This window comes from Trachurus trachurus (assembly GCF_905171665.1).
Source record: "Trachurus trachurus genome assembly, chromosome: 6".
Classification (NCBI taxonomy): domain Eukaryota; kingdom Metazoa; phylum Chordata; class Actinopteri; order Carangiformes; family Carangidae; genus Trachurus; species Trachurus trachurus.
Window position 1 is genome coordinate 3,595,001 of NC_139897.1, and position 18,734 is coordinate 3,613,734.

At 39.6% G+C, this 18,734-nt stretch overlaps 2 protein-coding genes across 7 annotated transcripts in view; one reads left to right on the forward strand and one right to left on the reverse strand.

Moving 5' to 3' along the window:
• znf276 (zinc finger protein 276) overlaps positions 1–3,015 on the reverse strand; it is a 20,988-nt gene extending 17,973 nt beyond the window's left edge. Inside the window, exon 1 of the mRNA XM_083974552.1 lies at positions 2,966–3,015. The gene's annotated coding sequence lies outside the window, so the exon portion shown is untranslated. The remainder of the gene's footprint in view (positions 1–2,965) is intronic.
• vps9d1 (VPS9 domain containing 1) overlaps positions 1–18,734 on the forward strand; it is a gene marked incomplete at its 5' end in the record, with an annotated part of 47,292 nt that overhangs the window by 8,755 nt on the left and 19,803 nt on the right. For 2 of the 6 annotated variants that reach the window (XM_083974545.1, XM_083974544.1), the window contains 15 exons: positions 1,004–1,076; positions 3,003–3,206; positions 3,340–3,508; positions 3,907–4,018; positions 5,787–5,855; positions 6,771–6,833; positions 7,188–7,240; positions 7,871–7,958; positions 8,574–8,659; positions 10,929–11,077; positions 11,708–12,061; positions 12,202–12,331; positions 14,230–14,435; positions 15,119–15,203; positions 18,059–18,163. In XM_083974545.1, coding sequence (XP_083830671.1) covers positions 1,004–1,076; positions 3,003–3,206; positions 3,340–3,508; positions 3,907–4,018; positions 5,787–5,855; positions 6,771–6,833; positions 7,188–7,240; positions 7,871–7,958; positions 8,574–8,659; positions 10,929–11,077; positions 11,708–12,061; positions 12,202–12,331; positions 14,230–14,435; positions 15,119–15,203; positions 18,059–18,163 — 1,946 coding nt within the window. The remainder of the gene's footprint in view (positions 1–1,003; positions 1,077–3,002; positions 3,207–3,339; positions 3,509–3,906; positions 4,019–5,786; positions 5,856–6,770; positions 6,834–7,187; positions 7,241–7,870; positions 7,959–8,573; positions 8,660–10,928; positions 11,078–11,707; positions 12,062–12,201; positions 12,332–14,229; positions 14,436–15,118; positions 15,204–18,058; positions 18,164–18,734) is intronic. The other 4 variants (XM_083974546.1, XM_083974547.1, XM_083974548.1 and 1 more) reach the window with 4 other exon arrangements.

The following is an 18,734-nucleotide window of genomic DNA, read 5'->3' on the forward strand; positions in this document are numbered from 1 at the left end:
GCTGGCTTGACTCCGCGAGGAAGAACGACGGCTCACTTGACCGCAGTGGAGGAAACTGTGATGTTTATTCTGTACATTTATCTCGTTATCAATATATGCACCATTAACTTCATCATTTCCACAGGGTAGGCCTACCCACTTCTAGTCTAGTTTAGTTTATGACATTAATATGATAATTTTAAACGGAAGTTATTAGCTTGTTGTTGAATTCGTATTCATATTTAACTCTCCCATTACGTCAAAGTTGAGAATAAACTTTATACTTTTACTGTAGACTTTTGTAATGACGTTAATTCACAATGTGAATACAAGACAACTGGTAATATTAAAGAAAAAGTAGGTTAAATTCCGGTAGACATCAACATAAAAGCTGTAACTTACCAAACGTATCATTAGCACTGTATATCACATTTGTTTTACACAGCTGAAACTACTCTGACTCTGGCAGATAACTGCTGTCCTCTCATTGGCCCCTAGTGGAAGGTGATATGCTTAAAGACTTTATCCTTTTTATAGCTCAGTGCACTGTAGATGAAAAAAAAACAGAAGTTACTATGTACTGTGATGATATGCAGGCAACGATGAATTCAGTAGGCCAACGAAGACAACATGCTATAAAGTTGATGCTGTTGTTATCTTCCAGTTTGCAGGTGCCTGTGTCTTCTTATCCTTTGTTGTAAAATGGTGTTTATCAGATATATAAAAACTATATTATTATTGTGAAAATGCAAAAAAGAGATTCCTGTATACAAAATAAAGAGTTTGTTAAAATAAAATAAACTGTATTTATTGATTAGTGAAATAGTATTGAGAGTAGTTGTGGTGGAAATATTGTGAATTCTTAACCACCACATACAGTGAAGGAATAACTATCCTGACTATGACTAATGAATATCATACCCACTTTTCCTGTTCCAGTTTGACTGATGCAGTAACTACTGTATCTATGTGTGAGCAGCATCTTGCATTGTTTACTGTTTGTGTGTTTGTGGTCTCTGTGCAGGAAGCATATTGTGAATACCTCCGGACGATCAACTACATATCACACGCACTTTTGGAGGAAGCTGGGTCTCAAAGTAGGTCTGAGTCATGTCAAGTGTGAGTTATGTAAAAGACACAGTTGCTTTACAATGAGATGTCTGACCTGATGATTGCTTTCTCTCTTTCTTGTTCAGTCAGTTCGGCATAATGTACAGAGTTGAACGTGTGTTGAACTGTAGAGAGTTGAAAAAATAAAACTCCCCATCTGGACATTTATTTAAGTAAAACATTTTATAAGGTGCTGTACAGTAAAAACCTATAAAAAACAGGGGATAATATTCAAAAATTATAAAAGGAAAATGATTAAAAAAAAAAAACATGCTCCACAGGGGGCAATAACACATCACATAGAGAAACAAGTCAGCTTTTAGCAGCTTCTTAAAACTCAGCCGTCAGCATCTTTAATGATTAGAGGAAGTTGATTGGAGAGGGAGGGAGTGACAACAACTGAATAAAGTGCAAGAAGGTGCTGCTCCATTTACCTCAGTGATCCCACCAATATAAATATAGATATAAATATAAGAGTGAACCAGCCATACACTTTACAGGTGATTAAACATATTTAAAATCAATTCAGCACTCTGTGGTGTAATGGACAGGATATTTGTCAGAGTCTGGCAGCTGCATTTTGAAACAACTAGAACGATTTAAACTGAAGATTTCTCTTTAATATTTCTGGAGGAAACAAAGTTTAACAAATTCATTCATATGACATTCAACTTTAATTTGTTGGTCAAAGGAATTGTTTTTTGAGGTATGTTTGACATTTACCACTAGATCACCCATACAGTGTTTCACTTCTCCTCCCTCCTTACCTCAGGTGAAAAAAAAGTGGCAGTAAGTTAAACAACTGCTTGCAACATGTTACTGTATAACTGGCAAATGGGGAGAAAACACATAGTTTAGGACAAAGAAGGCCCTTAAACACCTCACAGAGGCCAGATTGTTGACTGTGCAATACTTAGGATTTGATCAAAAAAGTGAACATACCACTATTGAGAGCCTTAAGTTGAACCGTTATTGGGTTATACACTAGAAGAGCATCAGTGGAGAAATGAGCCTTTATTCCTGGCTCACAGTTAAACTTACTTATGCCTTTATTGCGATCATGTGGAGTCCCGAGGTTTCTGGCTTTGCTCACCAAAACAAAGTCCTATCAACTAAATTTAAACACCAGTAACATAGCGAAATTCAGAGATTCTCGAACATCATGTGTTCATGTCTAATGGTCAGTGTTGAGCTGTGGACCTGACATTTTGGTTAACACCTGTCTCCAGTGCACATACAGTCCACCTGGTTTTCAGTTACCAGGTTTTTCTTGGTGCCCTCTATGGGCTGGGCTTGAAATACTCTTGTAAACCTTTTTCCCAATCATGTATCTAATGACTGGACCTACCCTTGGCACTTTGGCAGCCATGTTTTTTGCCCACTTTATGATCAGAATGCTGGTTAAATGAGAAATATTTAATGCAACACACCTTTACTCAATGTTACTGACCTAAGACAGCAGGAAAACAGTGTATTATTAGAAAAACAAGGAGAAGAAATAGAAATAGAAAGACATTTATGTACTGTAAATTCTCAAATAGCCGAACTGCTGCCAAACTGACCCGACTTGCGTCTATGTTTGAGACTTTTATTTAATTTTGAACAAATGTTATACTCTGCAAACTCTCAAATCGTTGTGTTTTTACTGTTTTAAAGAGTAAGAGAAATAAATAAAAGAATAAGAGATTTGAGCATGCGTCAAGACAGTGGAATGTCTTGCCAGTGGAGTTAATCATTCTAACCAGATTTAAACTAATCAGCCTGAATAGAGTACCTGACTGTTCGCATGAAGCTGCCTCAAATCTTAAATCCCATGACCCTTATATAATATACCGGCATTAGATGAATCATTCAGGAAAAAATCATTTCTCATAACCTTTTCTGTCCTGTCTATCTTTGTGTCCCACCCTCAGAGGACAGGGAGATGGTGGCGGTGGAGGTGGAGCGGATGTTGAGGCTGGCTGAGCAGTGTCTGGAGCGAGCCAAGTCATTTATAGAGAAGAGAACTGAGCGTCCTGACCTCTCTGTGGCTGCCTCTCCTTCCTCTTCCTGTTCACCAGCCCAATCAGAAGAGCCTCAGACTAACGCCCTACCAGTGACCACTGCTGCAAACACCGGTGACTATATCTGATCAACATGAATGTTCAAACTGTGCTGACCTGGAGTCTGCCCCCGGGCTCACAAAACCAATCTAGCCAATGTGCAGCCACATGATTTTTTTTTCTTCTCCTGTTTCACCTCTGCTGTCAGTCACTGTCCTATCTGCGGCTCCTGCTGATACAGGACGTAAAGCCACCAGCCCCACAAAGACAGGTCACCGCAGGGTGTTGTCAGAGGGCGACGGGGAGCTCTCCCCCTTTCTGCCCCCTGAAGTCTTCAAGAGACTGCAAACAGTGGAGTCACAGGACGCCAGCAAAAAGTACGACTAAATGTTGGTCTGGTCAATTCCTGATATCACCCTGAAGTGAACAACACACACAGCAATGATAACAAGTTTCCAAGAACCAGACACTTCTGGATTCTACCACATCAAAACAACAAACACACTCTTACACCCTTCACTGTTTCTGTATCTACACTGAAGATGAGTTCATTTAAAGGTAGTCTTGCTCCTTCTCATTGGTGTTTTATGTTACTTTTGAAAATAAAAAAGTAATACTAGTATCCATGCTTATTAATATATTCAGTGGTCTCTAAAAACAAGTAAAAGCAGTTGAGCCTGTTATGATGACAGATGTATGGAGAGCACACCTCTAAGCCACATGTTATTTGTTTGTATTTTTAATTTTGTCATGTTTGTGTGTGCTTGGGCTCTAGGGAGCTAACACCCATTGAACAAGCGTCGCGTTTGAACCAGAAGTTGAAAGCCAATTATGAAGCTCGTCTGGCAAGACTCACACCTGGTCAGGCCTATCAGAAGACATCTTTGGTAAGTGTGTGTGTGTGTGTGGTAGTGTATTAGGAAAACCTAGCTAATTAAACAGTGCTTCAATAAATCCTCCGCCATGACAGTGCTCATGTTCCCTTTGTGTTGAAGCTCATTCTGGAGGATCTGGCTTGTGTTGATTGAAATGTGTTACATTGTACCGTGTCGTGAAGACAGTACTTTTGAAAGCACTGTTTACACGGTTGATTGATTGATTGAAATTATTTATTCAGTCGCATCACACAATAACCTTATCGACACAAAACATTTTCGACAAAATAGTGACTGAAAAGGCACAGGCAGAAGCATGATGCTTATATTAATGCCTGTCCTACATACCAAATTAAGCTACCCAGCATTTTTACCATATAAAACATAAAACACAAACATAAAACAACAACTAACAAACAAACAAGCTAATGAACAAACTAAACTAAACCAGAGGAAAAAAACAAACAAAACAAAAAAAAAAAACGAACCAATAAGGTTACCAGTATTTAAATATATTGTAGTAGATACATTTTTAAATAGCAGAGAAAAAAAACAAAAAACAAACAAACAAACAAACAAACAAAACAAAACAAAAAAATAAAGCTACCCAACATTGTTACAATATGAAAAACAAACAAACAAACAAGCAAGAAAACAAACAAACATAAAAGCACGGTGGTACAGTGTTTGTGTTTTCCTCACAGCACAAAGCTTCTGGGTTCAGCTAGTGTCTGTGTGGGTTTGTCCGGGCCCGGGGTGTACTTTACCCTCACCCATTATCATCCAGCCACACTTTAGGATCCTCCTAACTCAGGACTCTGTTAGTGAGAGTGACATTTAACAGTGTAACAAGATGCACAACAGAACTATTCTGGTATCAGCTGATTAATCCACTATCCTGCTTTTTCAAACAATCTTTATTATTTTGGTTTTTCTATTGGTGGACCTCTCCTCTGTGTGGACATCTATCTAATGATCTAATCTAATGATTTTAATGAGACTTTTAATTTTAAATGAGTGAGTTAATGGGGGACCAAAAGTTTTTAATGGGTTCAGCGTACATGGTTACTCTGTATTTCATACAGTTTAGTGATCAGACACAAGATAATGTTCACAGCAACCTCTGCTACTTCAAAACAACTTGATTGTCCAGACACATTAGATAACAAGAAAGCAGTCAACACAACTACCTTAAATTTGATGTACGGACTGAACAGTGTGCAATTTTTCAAAAACAAAAACAGCTGAGGCCAATATTATGCAAAAGGATTCTTGCAGTTAGGAAGACACATCGGTTTATTTGAGAATAAATCAATCGCCTAAAAATACCATTCATAATAAAAACGGAATTGTTGTGCGGGTTTTACTCATGGATGTACTGTATCCATGGTTTTACTTTGAATGACCTGTAGTACTTCCGGCCACGTAGCCTACGTCAGCTTGACGTGTGTGAGCAGCTGATGAGTGAATACCTGGGTGAAGGGGGAGTGAGCCGTAGTGAGCCGTGTGTCTGAGCCGCATGGATATTTAAACGTAGATAACTTCACCTCTGAAAACGCACAACTTTCTCCGCTCGTCGTGTCGGTGTCTCAGAGAATAAAGGACACTTTCTCCACACAGTAACACCATGGTAAGCGCTTTTACACAGCATTTAACCTGCAGTTTATTGACACATTTTCTTAATTCCCGTCGTTATTAAGCTAATTTATTTTTCGCGACATGCCACCTACCTGTGTCGCGATGGAGATTTTCTCAAAAATCATGTTAACTTATCGTCCAGATACGGAAAATGTTTCGGCGTCAAGTGGAGCTCCGAGCTTACTGGAGAAAGCTAAAGGCGTTTCTGAAGGTAAAGTCACGGTGCGGCCAGAGCTAAGTAACACACTGTAACACTGAAGGAGCGACACAAACAGAAACAGCATCATTAGTGAGGTGTTGCTGTTCACTGTAGACAAAGTGATGTTTATGCTCTCTGGACATTTATTGTGGCAGATCACACACACCACACAGTCTGTAGTGTGTTGTCAGTGCTGACTTTTGACCTGTGCAGGCTGTAACATAGTTGAGGGTCCACTTCAGGGGTTTAAGATGGAGAATATTTTTTTCACTTTGTTTAGACATTATAGAGTCTGGATGGGACATAGTTGGTTGTAATTGTTGACATCTGACTTTTTGTTTCCTCCTGAACTATCTAAAAATCAGCCATAAGTTAGGAATGCATTTTTGTCTGTTCGCTTATTGATCCATTAATTCATTTGTTTATTTTAACTTGGGAAAACACTGAGGTTGGGACTGGTTTACAGTATAGCTCTGTGCAAAGGATAGGTTAATAATAGGTCCTGGACACAAGAGGCAACGATGTTGAGCTTGTGCATAAAAGTTGTCAGGAAACAAGAAACACAATAAAGTTGAAAAAGTCCCAAGAAATAAAACAACACTAATCATTAAGAAAAAATAAAAATAGTAACAATAATTAAAATATAACAGGCTAAAACAAGAATGTCTGGAAGTAAATAGTGATATCATTAAAGATTTAAAGTGTCCTTAGAATAAAAGTGAAGAAAGTTTTATTCTGCTTCAGTTGTTTCATGTTGCAGGTCCAAAATAAGAAAACTGGATCCAACAAGTTATGATCATTCAGTGCAACCTATAGATTAGACAAACTTTTAATATCTCTATATAACTTTATGTAGTTTTTCTTTTGCCCTGGTGTTATGTGATTGCCTGACATCCCATGGAGGCTTGTGATTCTTTTTCAATACAGAAGCTCTCTCTCCAGCGGCAGATGATGGAGAACCTCATCATCGCCAAGGCCAGACAGGACGCTGTATCCTTGTGTCCTGTTTTCACTGTTGTGCATCTTTGCTGTATATTTGCCAGACCATTACACATAAGATATTTGTGTTGATTAAATAAAATATTGTCTTTGAGGTGACTTGGCATTACATTTCCACCCATGCCCTATTTCACATTGATGCTGAGCGGTTCCTTGAAGCAACACATTTTCCTTCTGTTGATATCTGTGTGCACTTCTGTGAACTCAGTTGAAGGCTCAAGCTCACTCAATCATATTTGTTTTCTGTTTTTTTTTTTTAATTTGAAGTCAAAGGCACTGCCACTTCCTGTTTCATGTGATGACTATGATGTTTGGAGGTTTCCTTAATGTTTGTTGTAATATTAGCTGCAACGGAAGATGGAGGAGAGAAGGCTAAGGCTCCAGGAGGAAGCTAACAGGTACAAACACACTAAAAACGAAAAGTATCGTAGCACCAGCTTCTTTTTCCTGTAATGATGTAGAGTTTCTGGTTGTTATCTCGGGTTAGTTCTCAGCGTGTCCTAATCTTTGAAGTGATATTTTCACCCACTCGTGTTCCAAAGTGCATTTGACAGGATGCATATGGAGTCAGTGGTGTTATCTATTTGTTAAGTTATCTGAAGGTAAAGCAGTCATTAAATTCTTGGAAAGGGGTTAGTCCATTTTGGAAATAATTTAGGGTCACAGAGTTTTGAGAACAATTTACTGCTTGCTGTTTCACCTTTAAACTCATTTAGCAGTTGTGCTAAGTCCGGCACATTTAAACTGATCAGTGTTGATGAATGTGCACTGTCCCAATTCAATAAATATAGAAATGAAATGTCTAGAAATGGTGTTGGGACATGAAATATTAAAGGCTGAGTGCATGTTCTGTACATTAGTATTCACTTCTGCAAGTTTGTATAGTTTGTAATAATAATAATAGCCCAGACAAGTCTGTGTAAGGATATTAAGTTAAAAAAAAGACTGTAAGGACTGTTGTCATGGACTCTTGGGGGTGATCCAAGTATGGAAATGTGTCAGTATGTTTCCTGTGTTTTTCACTACAGGAGATTTGCAGCATCTGGGGCAATGACTACAGAGGAGCAGGAACAGCGTATGCTTTATACCAATGTACTGGAATATGAGCAAGACCATGTAAGTTTTTAGTTCATGTTATCAAAACAATGGGAATGACATGGTGGAATCAGGAAGTCTTCAGACTCTTTTTTAACACACATTTTGTCATGTTGCAGGGTTTTCACTCATCAGTCTATACTCAATGCCCTATAATGACAACAATTTTAGAATTTGTTGTTGTATTATAATGGAAAAATGATCATTATGGGTATCAGTATAGATTGATATAAAAAGGTGGAGGGAGTCAGCAGACTCTGAGCTGATGCCTTGAACTGTAGTTTATTTGGTCTGTTTAGAAAACCTGGATAATTCACGATTTAATTTCATGAAATTCTAAAAACTCTCAATCCTAGAAATAGATTTTTTTTTTTACATACATACATACAATTACAATAAATAACATTAAAATACACATTAAAATAAATAAGTCAATGTAAGGACACAAAGAATGGGGCAACAGTACACAATATTCCAGGTTGGGAATCAAACTGACAATCCCCTGCACAAGGGCCAGAGCCCATATGGGAGGTGCTCTCTAACCACTCACCCACCAGAGCTCCTAAAGATGACATGGTTATGAAATTCTAGATATGGTTACCTGCAGGTCATTTACACATGTTGATGCCTCTTCAGGATTGGCCCAAACTGTGGAAAGCCAGCATGAAGGAGAATCCTGAAGATGTCACATTAGTGTCACGTCTGGTCTCTTACCTGCTCAGGTAGGAGGTTTTTCTGTGTTTGGTGTGTTTCATGTGTTTGTCAGATGACAAGATGACATCACAGTTAAATCAGGATTTGACCAGAGCTTTTGACCTGGGGCCCGTTGTTCGAAAGTAGAATAAAGATATCCAGGATAAGTGGAAAAGCCAGGTTGGACAAAGTCTCATAAGTCCATCCTGGCTTAATTGGTTGTTGGAACGCCGAGCCAGGCTGAGGAGGGGTGGCTTTGTCAAGCCAGGTGTAACTAATTCTCTCGTCAGTAGACCACAGAGATTGATCACAGATTCACTGATGTGAGGACAGGTGTGGCCACTTTCCTCCAATCAACAGCGGATCTTGACGTAAGGTGACACACCTCTTAGAGAGAAAAAAAAAAAGCACTGCTGCTGTTGTAAAGCTCAGAGAGAGTGCAGCGGACAACTGCGGACTGATTGAATGTGGAAGTAGCCTAATCCAAAATTATAATCACAATTTAAGTTCCTTTCACAAATTAACAGCTGTGCACTTTGCCTTAATGATGAGCAGTGGAAGTTGATACATTGCAAGTTCTTACAGCACAAATAGAAGTGGCCAAAAGTGCAACAGATGAAAATTTATTAAATATAAGAACATTATGCAGTCTGATGCTTCAATAAATTGCCGATAACAATGTTCAAATGAGGTGTATAAATTATTTGGAAGGTGCCTGCTCAAACAATTGTATTCTTGTTTTCTTCCCTCAACCAATATTTGGCCAATATACTGTATTTTGTAACATATTTTATAATAATAAAAATAAATCTATTGCTAATTTTGCTTTTTTTTTTTTTTTTTACTAGTGGTCATAGAAAATATCATAGATGGGTCACAGATATCGAAAATAGTTTGTATTGTCTCAAGAACAGTGTGCACAATTCTGTGCTACAGATTTCACAAACCGTCAGACATCTTTATGCCCTGCATTTGAAGAAGCAGGCAGCGCTGGCAGATGCAATGATTCAGTGTGAGAAGCAAATGAATAGCCCTAATTATGAAAAAAAGAAAAGAAAAAAAACCTAATAAATATTGTAAATGTTTCATGTTATTTGATTATTGTAAATGTATTTAGTTTGTTTAGAAATCAGGCCAATATGTAGGGTACATAAGAACATGGAATAACTGTATAAAACATTGATTTCTGATCAGAGTGGCTGCTGACTTCACAGATAAAGACAACAGAATCAACTTAGCCTGGCTGTTAGCCTGGTCTGGAGCAGGCTAGCTGCAGAGAATAAATCACCATAGTAACTTGACCAGGATAAAGGTATCCAGCTTTCGAACAACCGAGTTGAGGCTAAATTCAGCCAGGATAACCAACATATCCCGGCTTAATCCCTTATCTAGGTTTCGAACAACAGGCCCCTGGTAGCCTTCCTGTGTAATCAGATCAGTGGAGAACTTCCCAAACATTTCTCTTGTGTTCACCTCGCCTCCACCTGCATTTTAGTCAGTTACCGGCACTCACGATTACCACACACACTTATGTGTGTGTCTATACGGTATGTCTATATAATATACACATTCTGCAGTGTTCCTATTTGCAAGTTAAAATTAGTGACACTGTTTTTTGACATCAACCACACACAAATAGATTTTTTTGTGCTCAAAAGGTTGGTTCTAGCTTGGTGGTGGAGCATCAGACTTGCTGTCAATATATGACTTTTTTTTTGTTGGTTTTTGTGTTTGTGTTTCCTTTTTGTTATCAGAGTCAGCTCCAGTTAGTATGACCTGAGACAGTTTCAACACATTTAAATCGTTATGTAACAGTGACTTCTGTCATAAATAGTCATTTTTTAAAGCCAATTCGCACCTCCAATATTCTTCATTGTTTCTCTTAGTATTGATGAATATTTTATCTCTTTTTACACTTCATTTATGGCGTGTGTGTTGATGTGTGTGTGAGGATGTTGTTGTTTTTTTAGAAGATATGTACTTGTTTATGTTCTCTGCAGGAGTTGGTGTTGACATACACTGACAGTGAAGGCATTCTGTTCCGTTCAGTGTTTGGATGGTCCTTCTGGTTTTTGAACTGTTATCTTTGATTGTACTTTTATAAATTGAAGATATAAATAAATAAATAAATAAATAAATAAATAAATAAATAAATAAATAAATAAATAAATAAATAAATAAATAAAGGAATATCAGACTGTAGTTGCTGAGGTGGCTAATTATCTCTTGCTGTGCATCTGATTTAAACTTGTATAGTGCTGGTGCTATATGTAACGTTTGACTACCATTTGTCCTCAGCCGGTCTGACCACCCTGTGGTGAAGCTGCTGAGGAAACACCAGTACCGGGTCTACAACCGCCTCTACCCCCTCGTCAGCAAAGGCCTCCCCCAGACTCCTCCCCTGCTGCTGAGACCTTCTCGCAGCTCTCACAACCTGCTCCATCCAGGTAGGCCGGGCCCAGAGCCTGCTGCTGCTTACAGAGGCAACCAGAGCATCTTTTACTTGCCCAGTGTTGTTCAATTAAACAGATTTTTCAGTCTTTCAATATCAATTTTGCCAAAAAATTGCTTTGTTGTCAACTCTGAAAAACCACCTCTTCTGAGTGTGTGCACATTTTTTAGAAATTCAGGTTTTTTTTTCCATTTCTTTGTTTGTTGTTTCAAATTGTGCATTTAACAGGTTAATGGAGACGTCCCTAGTGCTGCAGAGGCCGATGCTGAAAAGATTCATTACCTTTTTTTTATTTATAGCATGTTTTATTATAAGAAAAAGCTCCGGTCTTTGGCCGTTGGTGGCTGTCAGTTTCATTCACTTACTGACTTACTTGTATGTAAAGGTTCTGTCTGAAAAATATAGCTGGAAATGGTCCTCAAGTAAGTCCAATAAACCAGGCTACTGTGTTTCAGTGTTGGCTTTCAGGAATCGGTGTGCAAAACATTTTACAGATATCTATTTTATTAGATTAGATTTTTCTTGTATAGATGAATAAGAAATCAGGACACTAAGTATTGGCTAAATGGTCCATCAGTAAATCACTCATTCATGGTTAAATTGTGGATAATTGTGTGTCACACAGAGAGGAAGTCGACCAGCACTATGAGTAGTGGCATCGGTGGCCAGAGCTTCAGCACCAGCTTGTCGCTCTCCCCTTCGCGCTCTCATGACCTCCACGCCGACGACGCCGAGGAGGAAGGGGAGGAGCCTGACACACAGCTGACGGTGGACCGAGAGAACTCGTTTGAAGATCTGGAGCAGTTTCTGTCCCAGCTGGACCTGGCCCCACCCCAGGGCAGCACAGGCGACGCCAGCTCAGACTCAGAGCTGACCTGTGATACATCTACGCTGAGTGAGGACCAGATACAAGAGCTGGAGATGAGGGCGATGAAAGAACATCTGAAGGCCACAGTCAAAGACATTCACATTGCAATTGGTGAGCGTGACCCTAGAGGAAGGATGTGTGTGTCAGGATGCAGAGAAACTGTCACATATTGATTGTCATCAGCAGTTTCCTGTTGAAAGTTAAAGATAAATTTACATCAGTAGTCAATGTTGCTGTTTTTATTATTTCAGATCAGCTCCTGTCTCTGTGTTTGCTGTCCTTCGAGTGTCTCAACACAGCCAGCTCCAGAGACCTGTGCCTGGCCAGCATAGAGGAGTCCTTCTTCACGCCGCTATGGAGCGCCCTGGTGGCTCTTTACAGGTAGTGCAGCCTAAGCCCCTGTGGCTTCAACCTGTCTTTATGCCTACTGCTGTCTTACATTGGTTACGTTTCTTACTGCTTTAGTAAATCAGTGAAACTGAGAGTTTCACAGGGGGCAGTTATATAACCTCTGGTCATAGTAACTGTGAGAGCTTTTTACACATATACCTGTACAGGGAATCACCTTTTGCACATTTTGTTATGTTGCAATCTGCTAAAATAATTTAATTTGACCTTGAGTTGCACTCAGTACTTATAATGACACTCTTTGGCACTGTTGTTTTTGCCTAGTCTCAGCCTACACACCAACTACCAGTCAAATCACTGCAGACTCTTTATTGGTGGTCTATTAAAGAAGCCTTCACTGTCTAGGACATTTGGTTTTCACACTTCACAACCAAAGCCATTTGCTTGTTAAGTACTCGTTCAAAAAGTGAAACTCTGAGCTCAGAGGGTGTGATGTTAGTTCACTGCTCCAGAATTTGAAACCAATTAAAACTTAGCGGTACTCTTTGGGAAAAGTTTGTGGAAATAAAGTATCCAATTGGCAATAAAGCACAGACCAAATCAAATAATTGATCATTTATTGATTGATTTACTCAACATTTCACTCCAGCACCATCATGTTCATGGTATTCAGTCAGTAGATCCGAGGTCACAGGGTGCACAAGTTTGGTATCGTCAGGGTTTATTGTTAAACTGCAGTGAGAGCAAATATCATGGGATCATATCCTGGAAACCCAAAGTGAGTGGAGGTCTCGCATTGACCAGCATGTGGCAGTGCTACTCCAAGTATGTCAGTTTCTGCTTCTCTTCCTCCTCTGTGCTTCATTGCAGTAGCACTGATAATTGTACATTGAACGCAGTGTTAATAGAAGAGTCTTTACTGATTTCTACTTAATGGACCTTTTCTCATAATATCATAAGAACGCTGAGTGTAGTTAAATAAAAAAACAACAACAAGGAAACGTTTAGTTTAAAACATCTTGTTTTGGGAAGTGTTTAGTATTAATAATAAAACACTGATGTTAGAAGCTACAAGGTGCTTGGGGTGATTCCGTTCCCTTCCCCATGGTTGACAGCTCCTTTATTTCCTGTCTGACATTATTGGACCGACTGATTAATCCAGGTGTGTCTGACCTGCCAGCAGTGGTCAGACACATCTGGATTAATCAGTCGGTCCAATAAAGGAGCTGGTTTATTTAGGAAGTAGTAGAGCTGTGCATAAAGCCCATTGTTATTAAAATTTGATTCAACTTGTGTAGCACCCTGGAAGCCTCTACTGAGCTCTTATTCTCATAGCATTTATAATCTGGCCGGTTTGATGGGACATGATGGGACATTTCATTTTAATGGATTATTATTATTTGTTACATTTTCACCCACTGCTCATGTTTGTGCTTTAGCTTGTAGTTTATCCTGATTTGCGTGAAAAAAATAATGTATGGTACTGAAAATGATGCCGCCTCAATGATGAATGACAGAGACAGTGCTATTGAAAAACTTTTTTTTTTTATCCATTGTTTTTATGATTGTCTGTGAAAATCTGGCATCTTATCGGCTTATCGTGTATAAATGAAATTAGAACATATTCATCATTTCCTTCTTTCTGAAGGCCACAGATACATTTGAATAAATATAAGATGATAAGGCGACGGCATGTGTGTGTTAAGTATTTTTCTTCTGGGAGATTTTGATCAGATTTCAAGAAAATTGTGAATGTTTCAAAAATGTGGTTACATCTTGTTGTTTACATCTCTAAGTCCACTATTGGCCTGAGGAGGGTGAGCACTGTTCTCAGTTCAGTTTTACCTCCAACACAGTTGTTCCCAGATATTATTTATGCCTCCATCCAGTTGGAAGCAGGAATAACTTCCCTCTTTGTCTTTCTTTCTCAGGAAAGTCAACAGGGAACGAGAACAGGCCTTTGAAACAAGTATGAAACTGTATCAGGACGTCTCACCTGCAGACGTCGGTGTTCCCGCAAAACTGTTCCCCCCAGAACCCAGCGCACTACAAGGTTCCTACCCCTACGAGTCTGCTGTTCAGGAGCTGGAGCTTCTCGTGAAAGACAGCTGTCCACAGAAGAAGCTGGAATGTATTGGTAAGTCACACAGTGTTGTTTTATTCTCCCTGAAACAAATGCTGACTTTTAGGATGGAGTATTAATTTAAATGTGGACAGAGCATCATTACCACAGACCTGATACTGACTCTTCTTGAAAACAATTCCTCAGAAAAACAACAAAACAGAAAATGTATTGAAAGGTACGCAGTTAGCAAACTGCTAATAAACTGTTTTGTTGAAAGCTGTCAGGCAATGTTACACAACTGTGAGCTCAAAGTGGGATCACTTCCACAGTCATATTTGCCAAAATCTCTTCTGCAGTAGAAGTATTTCAGAGCTGAAAATTCAATAACAGAAACACAGATGTGTCTTTTGAAAGAAAAACATAACTATTAGAACCAAAGATGGCTTGTGTAAAACATTGAAAAAAATGTTACCCATCATACCCAGCTCGTCTTTCAGCCTCCATGCACCTCCGACCTTTGTCTATTGGCGTGTAGTATTGGTTTGTGTAAAGAAAATGTAACTCATCTGTAACAATCCAAATTTGACTTATAATTAGTTGAATTAGCTCTAACAGTAGTGATTAATCCTTGTCATACGGAACCAGTGTTGTTTTTCATTATGGCAATGCATTCTGCTACAAGGCATACTCTCAGTATTATCTTTCTGCACCTGTACTGTAAGTAATAATGTTTCTTCTGCTATGGTTTGTCACAGTTAGGACATTACGTATGATCTGTGCCTGTGCTGAGGATTACAGGAGTCTTCATGAGGTGGATACTGCACCCAAAACAGCTGCCATGTGAGTATTGATCATCTTAATGTGCAGAACAGTGTAAAACTATTAGACGTGGGTGTATATGTCTTTTTTTTTTTTTTTTTTAAAGGTAAATATCTCAAATGGTGACCTTATTAAACTTAGAAATAGGAGCCCTCTCCCCACTGACTACATGCTTCTGACAGGGAGCAAGAGACTATCCCAAAGTCCAGTGAAAGTAGCCAAACATCATTTAAGGGCTCCCTGCCTGGGTAGCTGCTCTGTCAGGTCTCATCAGTGCTCAGCTCTGCCCGACACAGCATGGGCTGTCCTAGGCCCATTGCCCCCTACAGAGAGCCCCTTCCTGGCCAGGTCTAAAAGTAGGTCGTCCTGTCTGGGTTTGGAAAAGACCCAGGTCCCGACAACGAGCTCGGCGAGAAGAAGAAAAGAGACGGAGCTTTGTGGAATCCATGATGATGCACAGAGACTCGGACAAAGGCTCAGTGGGTCAAAGCGCTGATAATGGAGCTCATACAGACCACTGCGAGCTTAAATTGCTCTGTGTTGACAAAGTTTGAGTGAAACACTGAAAAATAAATGAACGCAGATGAAACTGTCTGTGCATCTCCTGATCGCGGCTCCACATTATCCCCTGAACCGCATCAGAGAGACGGCAGTTAAGTCGTTATGATCAACCTCATCACTGCCTGACTGAACTCTCATTTGTAAGTTAGTAGACTGACAGTTGGCATCATTATTGTATACGCAGAACTCTGACTCTTTATAGACACACAAGTAAACAAACTGAGAGCCAAAGGGTTTTTTTTTTTTAAGGTGGGTGGGGATCTGAAGTCTCAGAATAGGAGCACTTAGTGGGTTGTTCAGAGAGCCAGGCTTAAGGTTTTTGTTTTTAATAAGGGTTGATATGAAACTCATCAGCGTTTTCTCCAACAATTAAAGTGTTTATTATCCAATAATGTTTCTTTTCGAAACATTGATCTTTTATCTTGTGTTTTATCCACTCCTGTCCTCGTCCCTCTTTCCCTGGTGTTCAACCCCCTAATGGTTTTTGAGAATGGCAGGGACTATGTCTCTTGCTCCATATCTGTCTCCTTGTATTGAGAGTTTGTGTGAAGTGATCAGGGACAGCGGGGTAGAAGAGACGATGGCACTTCTCAAAGCTTTTTGTGACGATGAAGGATTTCCTTGTCCTCTCAGTATGTTCAGCAGAAACAAAGTATAGTTTAGAGAAATGAAACACCATCTAAGTTTGTCGAGTTTGTTTTGATACATCAGTCAAACATGGCCAAACCACACAAGGCATCTGAATCAGTCATTTATTTTCTCTTGTTTATAGTTTATAGAGCAAGAATGCAATCAGGTCTGCCATCACAGGATATAATCTGTGGTGAAATTCTTTGCAGCTTTGCCAAAATAAAAATAAAAAAATAAAAAAAAACGTATGAATTAAAACCAGCATTTCAAAGTCACAACTATTCCTCCAAGGCAAATTCTGGCACTAAGAACTCATCACAGATCCATTTAATTTTTTTTTTTCTTAACAATGTCACATTTGAGCCAGTAACCGCTGGCAGCTTTAATTCAATAAAACTCTCACGCAGAATTGAACTGAACACTTAGCGTCTAACTTTAATTCTAAGCTTCTCAAAGAGGTTAGATCTGGACTGTGAAGTTTCCTGTGTCGAATCCAATGTTCATATTTTGTCGGCCTCGGCCCTCAGTGCGGCTCAGCACCGGGCCATGTGGGACTGCTTTTCTTAGTCCATCTAAATACAGGTTGGCTTTCTGCGTGTCACTCTGACTCATACGAAGTGTTTCTGATCAAGGCTGGGCTCAGACTCTGGAGGTGGATTTATAGCTAAACAAGATGTTCTGCTGAGAGACGAGCTCATATATTTCAGCAGGAGTGACTGTGTTGTATGTTTGTATGGCGTGGTTTTAAACGCTGCATATTTGGATATCAGTGTGTGTCTGTTTGTTGCCACGCCCTTGGATTCCAGGTTCTAATTTGCAATTGCACACACACACACTTTATTGTTCTCTCTGCCTTCTTTCATACATGGAGCATCAGTGCCTTGTCTTCAGCCAACCGGGAGCTCACTTATTGTGTGCTTTCGTCCATATCTCTTTTTTTTTGTCTAAATTGGCCACAAGAATTTTTTATCCTTTTTGCCAATATCTGATGGGGTTTTTTTCACCTTTTTGATCCTCCACCAAATGAGAGCACATTGCAAATCCTTAATGGGATCTAATCTCCTCGTGGAATCAGTATTTATGCATGTGGGGAGAGTGCATTGTATCCTTGGAATGCAGAGACGCCAGTTTTCGTGTGAGAGGACCGATGTGTGTGTTTACAGTAGTGAACTCAGAAGATTATAATTCGGGGGTTTGTCCGTGTGTGTGTGTGTGTGTGTGTGAGGTCCAACTCTCAGCGGTTACATGAGCCTGTCCACACCTTCCAGAACCTGCAGAAGGAGAGTATCCAGTTGCATGCGGCCGGGTCAGTGCAGGGCCAGCAAACCTACCTTCTCACGCAAACTAGCAAGCAAGCAGTTAGCCCTGCGTGTGAGTCCTGATAAACAAATGGTCACTGTCTGCACACAGGGAGAATGCTATCAGACCGTCATCAACTCCCAGGCTGCAATTTGTCCTCCCTACAGATCTCAGGGAGAGAAAAAAAGCTTTATCACTCCCATCCCCGAACACGCATCCCATTTAGAGCTGCGTTTGATTTAGTTTCCATTGAGTCCCCCGGGGAGCACATGCCATCAGACTCTGTAAATGTCACTCTATATTTTCCCCTTTTGCTCTATTTATTTACTCGTGTTTTCCTCTGTTACTCAGTCTCACCGCCCTCTTCTGTCTTTTTGATCTGACAGCGGTGCAGATGACCTGTTGCCCATCCTGTCCTTCGTGGCTCTGCGGTGCCAGTGTCCTCAGCTGCTGTCTGAATGTGCTGCTCTGGAGGAATTCATTCATGAGGGGTGAGTCACCGTGGTGGAAAGAAGATGTTGGATGAAGGTCTTCTATTGTTTGCACCAAATACACAAAAAAAATTGCCAGAGTCAGTCAACATCAATTATTATGACAAGGACTTCTTTGAGTACAGGGTTTTTAATGATAGATCTGTATTTGCAAGATCGAACCTGGGAGTATGGGAGTATATTGTCAGTCATCAGACACAAAAATAGCATAATGAGGTATTCGCAAAGACGGAGACCTCTCTATAAAAGAGGTTAGACTTATGTCTTTCAAACAACGGTAACACTTTACTTGAATAGGTATTCATAAGATTGACATAACACTGTCATAACCATGACATAACAGCTGTCATAAACATCAATGAATACTTATGACAGCTGTCGTTAAGTGTCATTCAGTAAGTTATGACACTTTTGATGCAAAGTTGACATTGTTTGAGATGTTTTTGATCTGACAACTTGACATAAAGACAATTTAAACTGTCATAGCAGACCTAATTGCCAAACTTTAAAAAGTATGTCAAGTTCTATGTCAATCTTATGAATACCTATTCAAGTAAAGTGTTACCCAAAC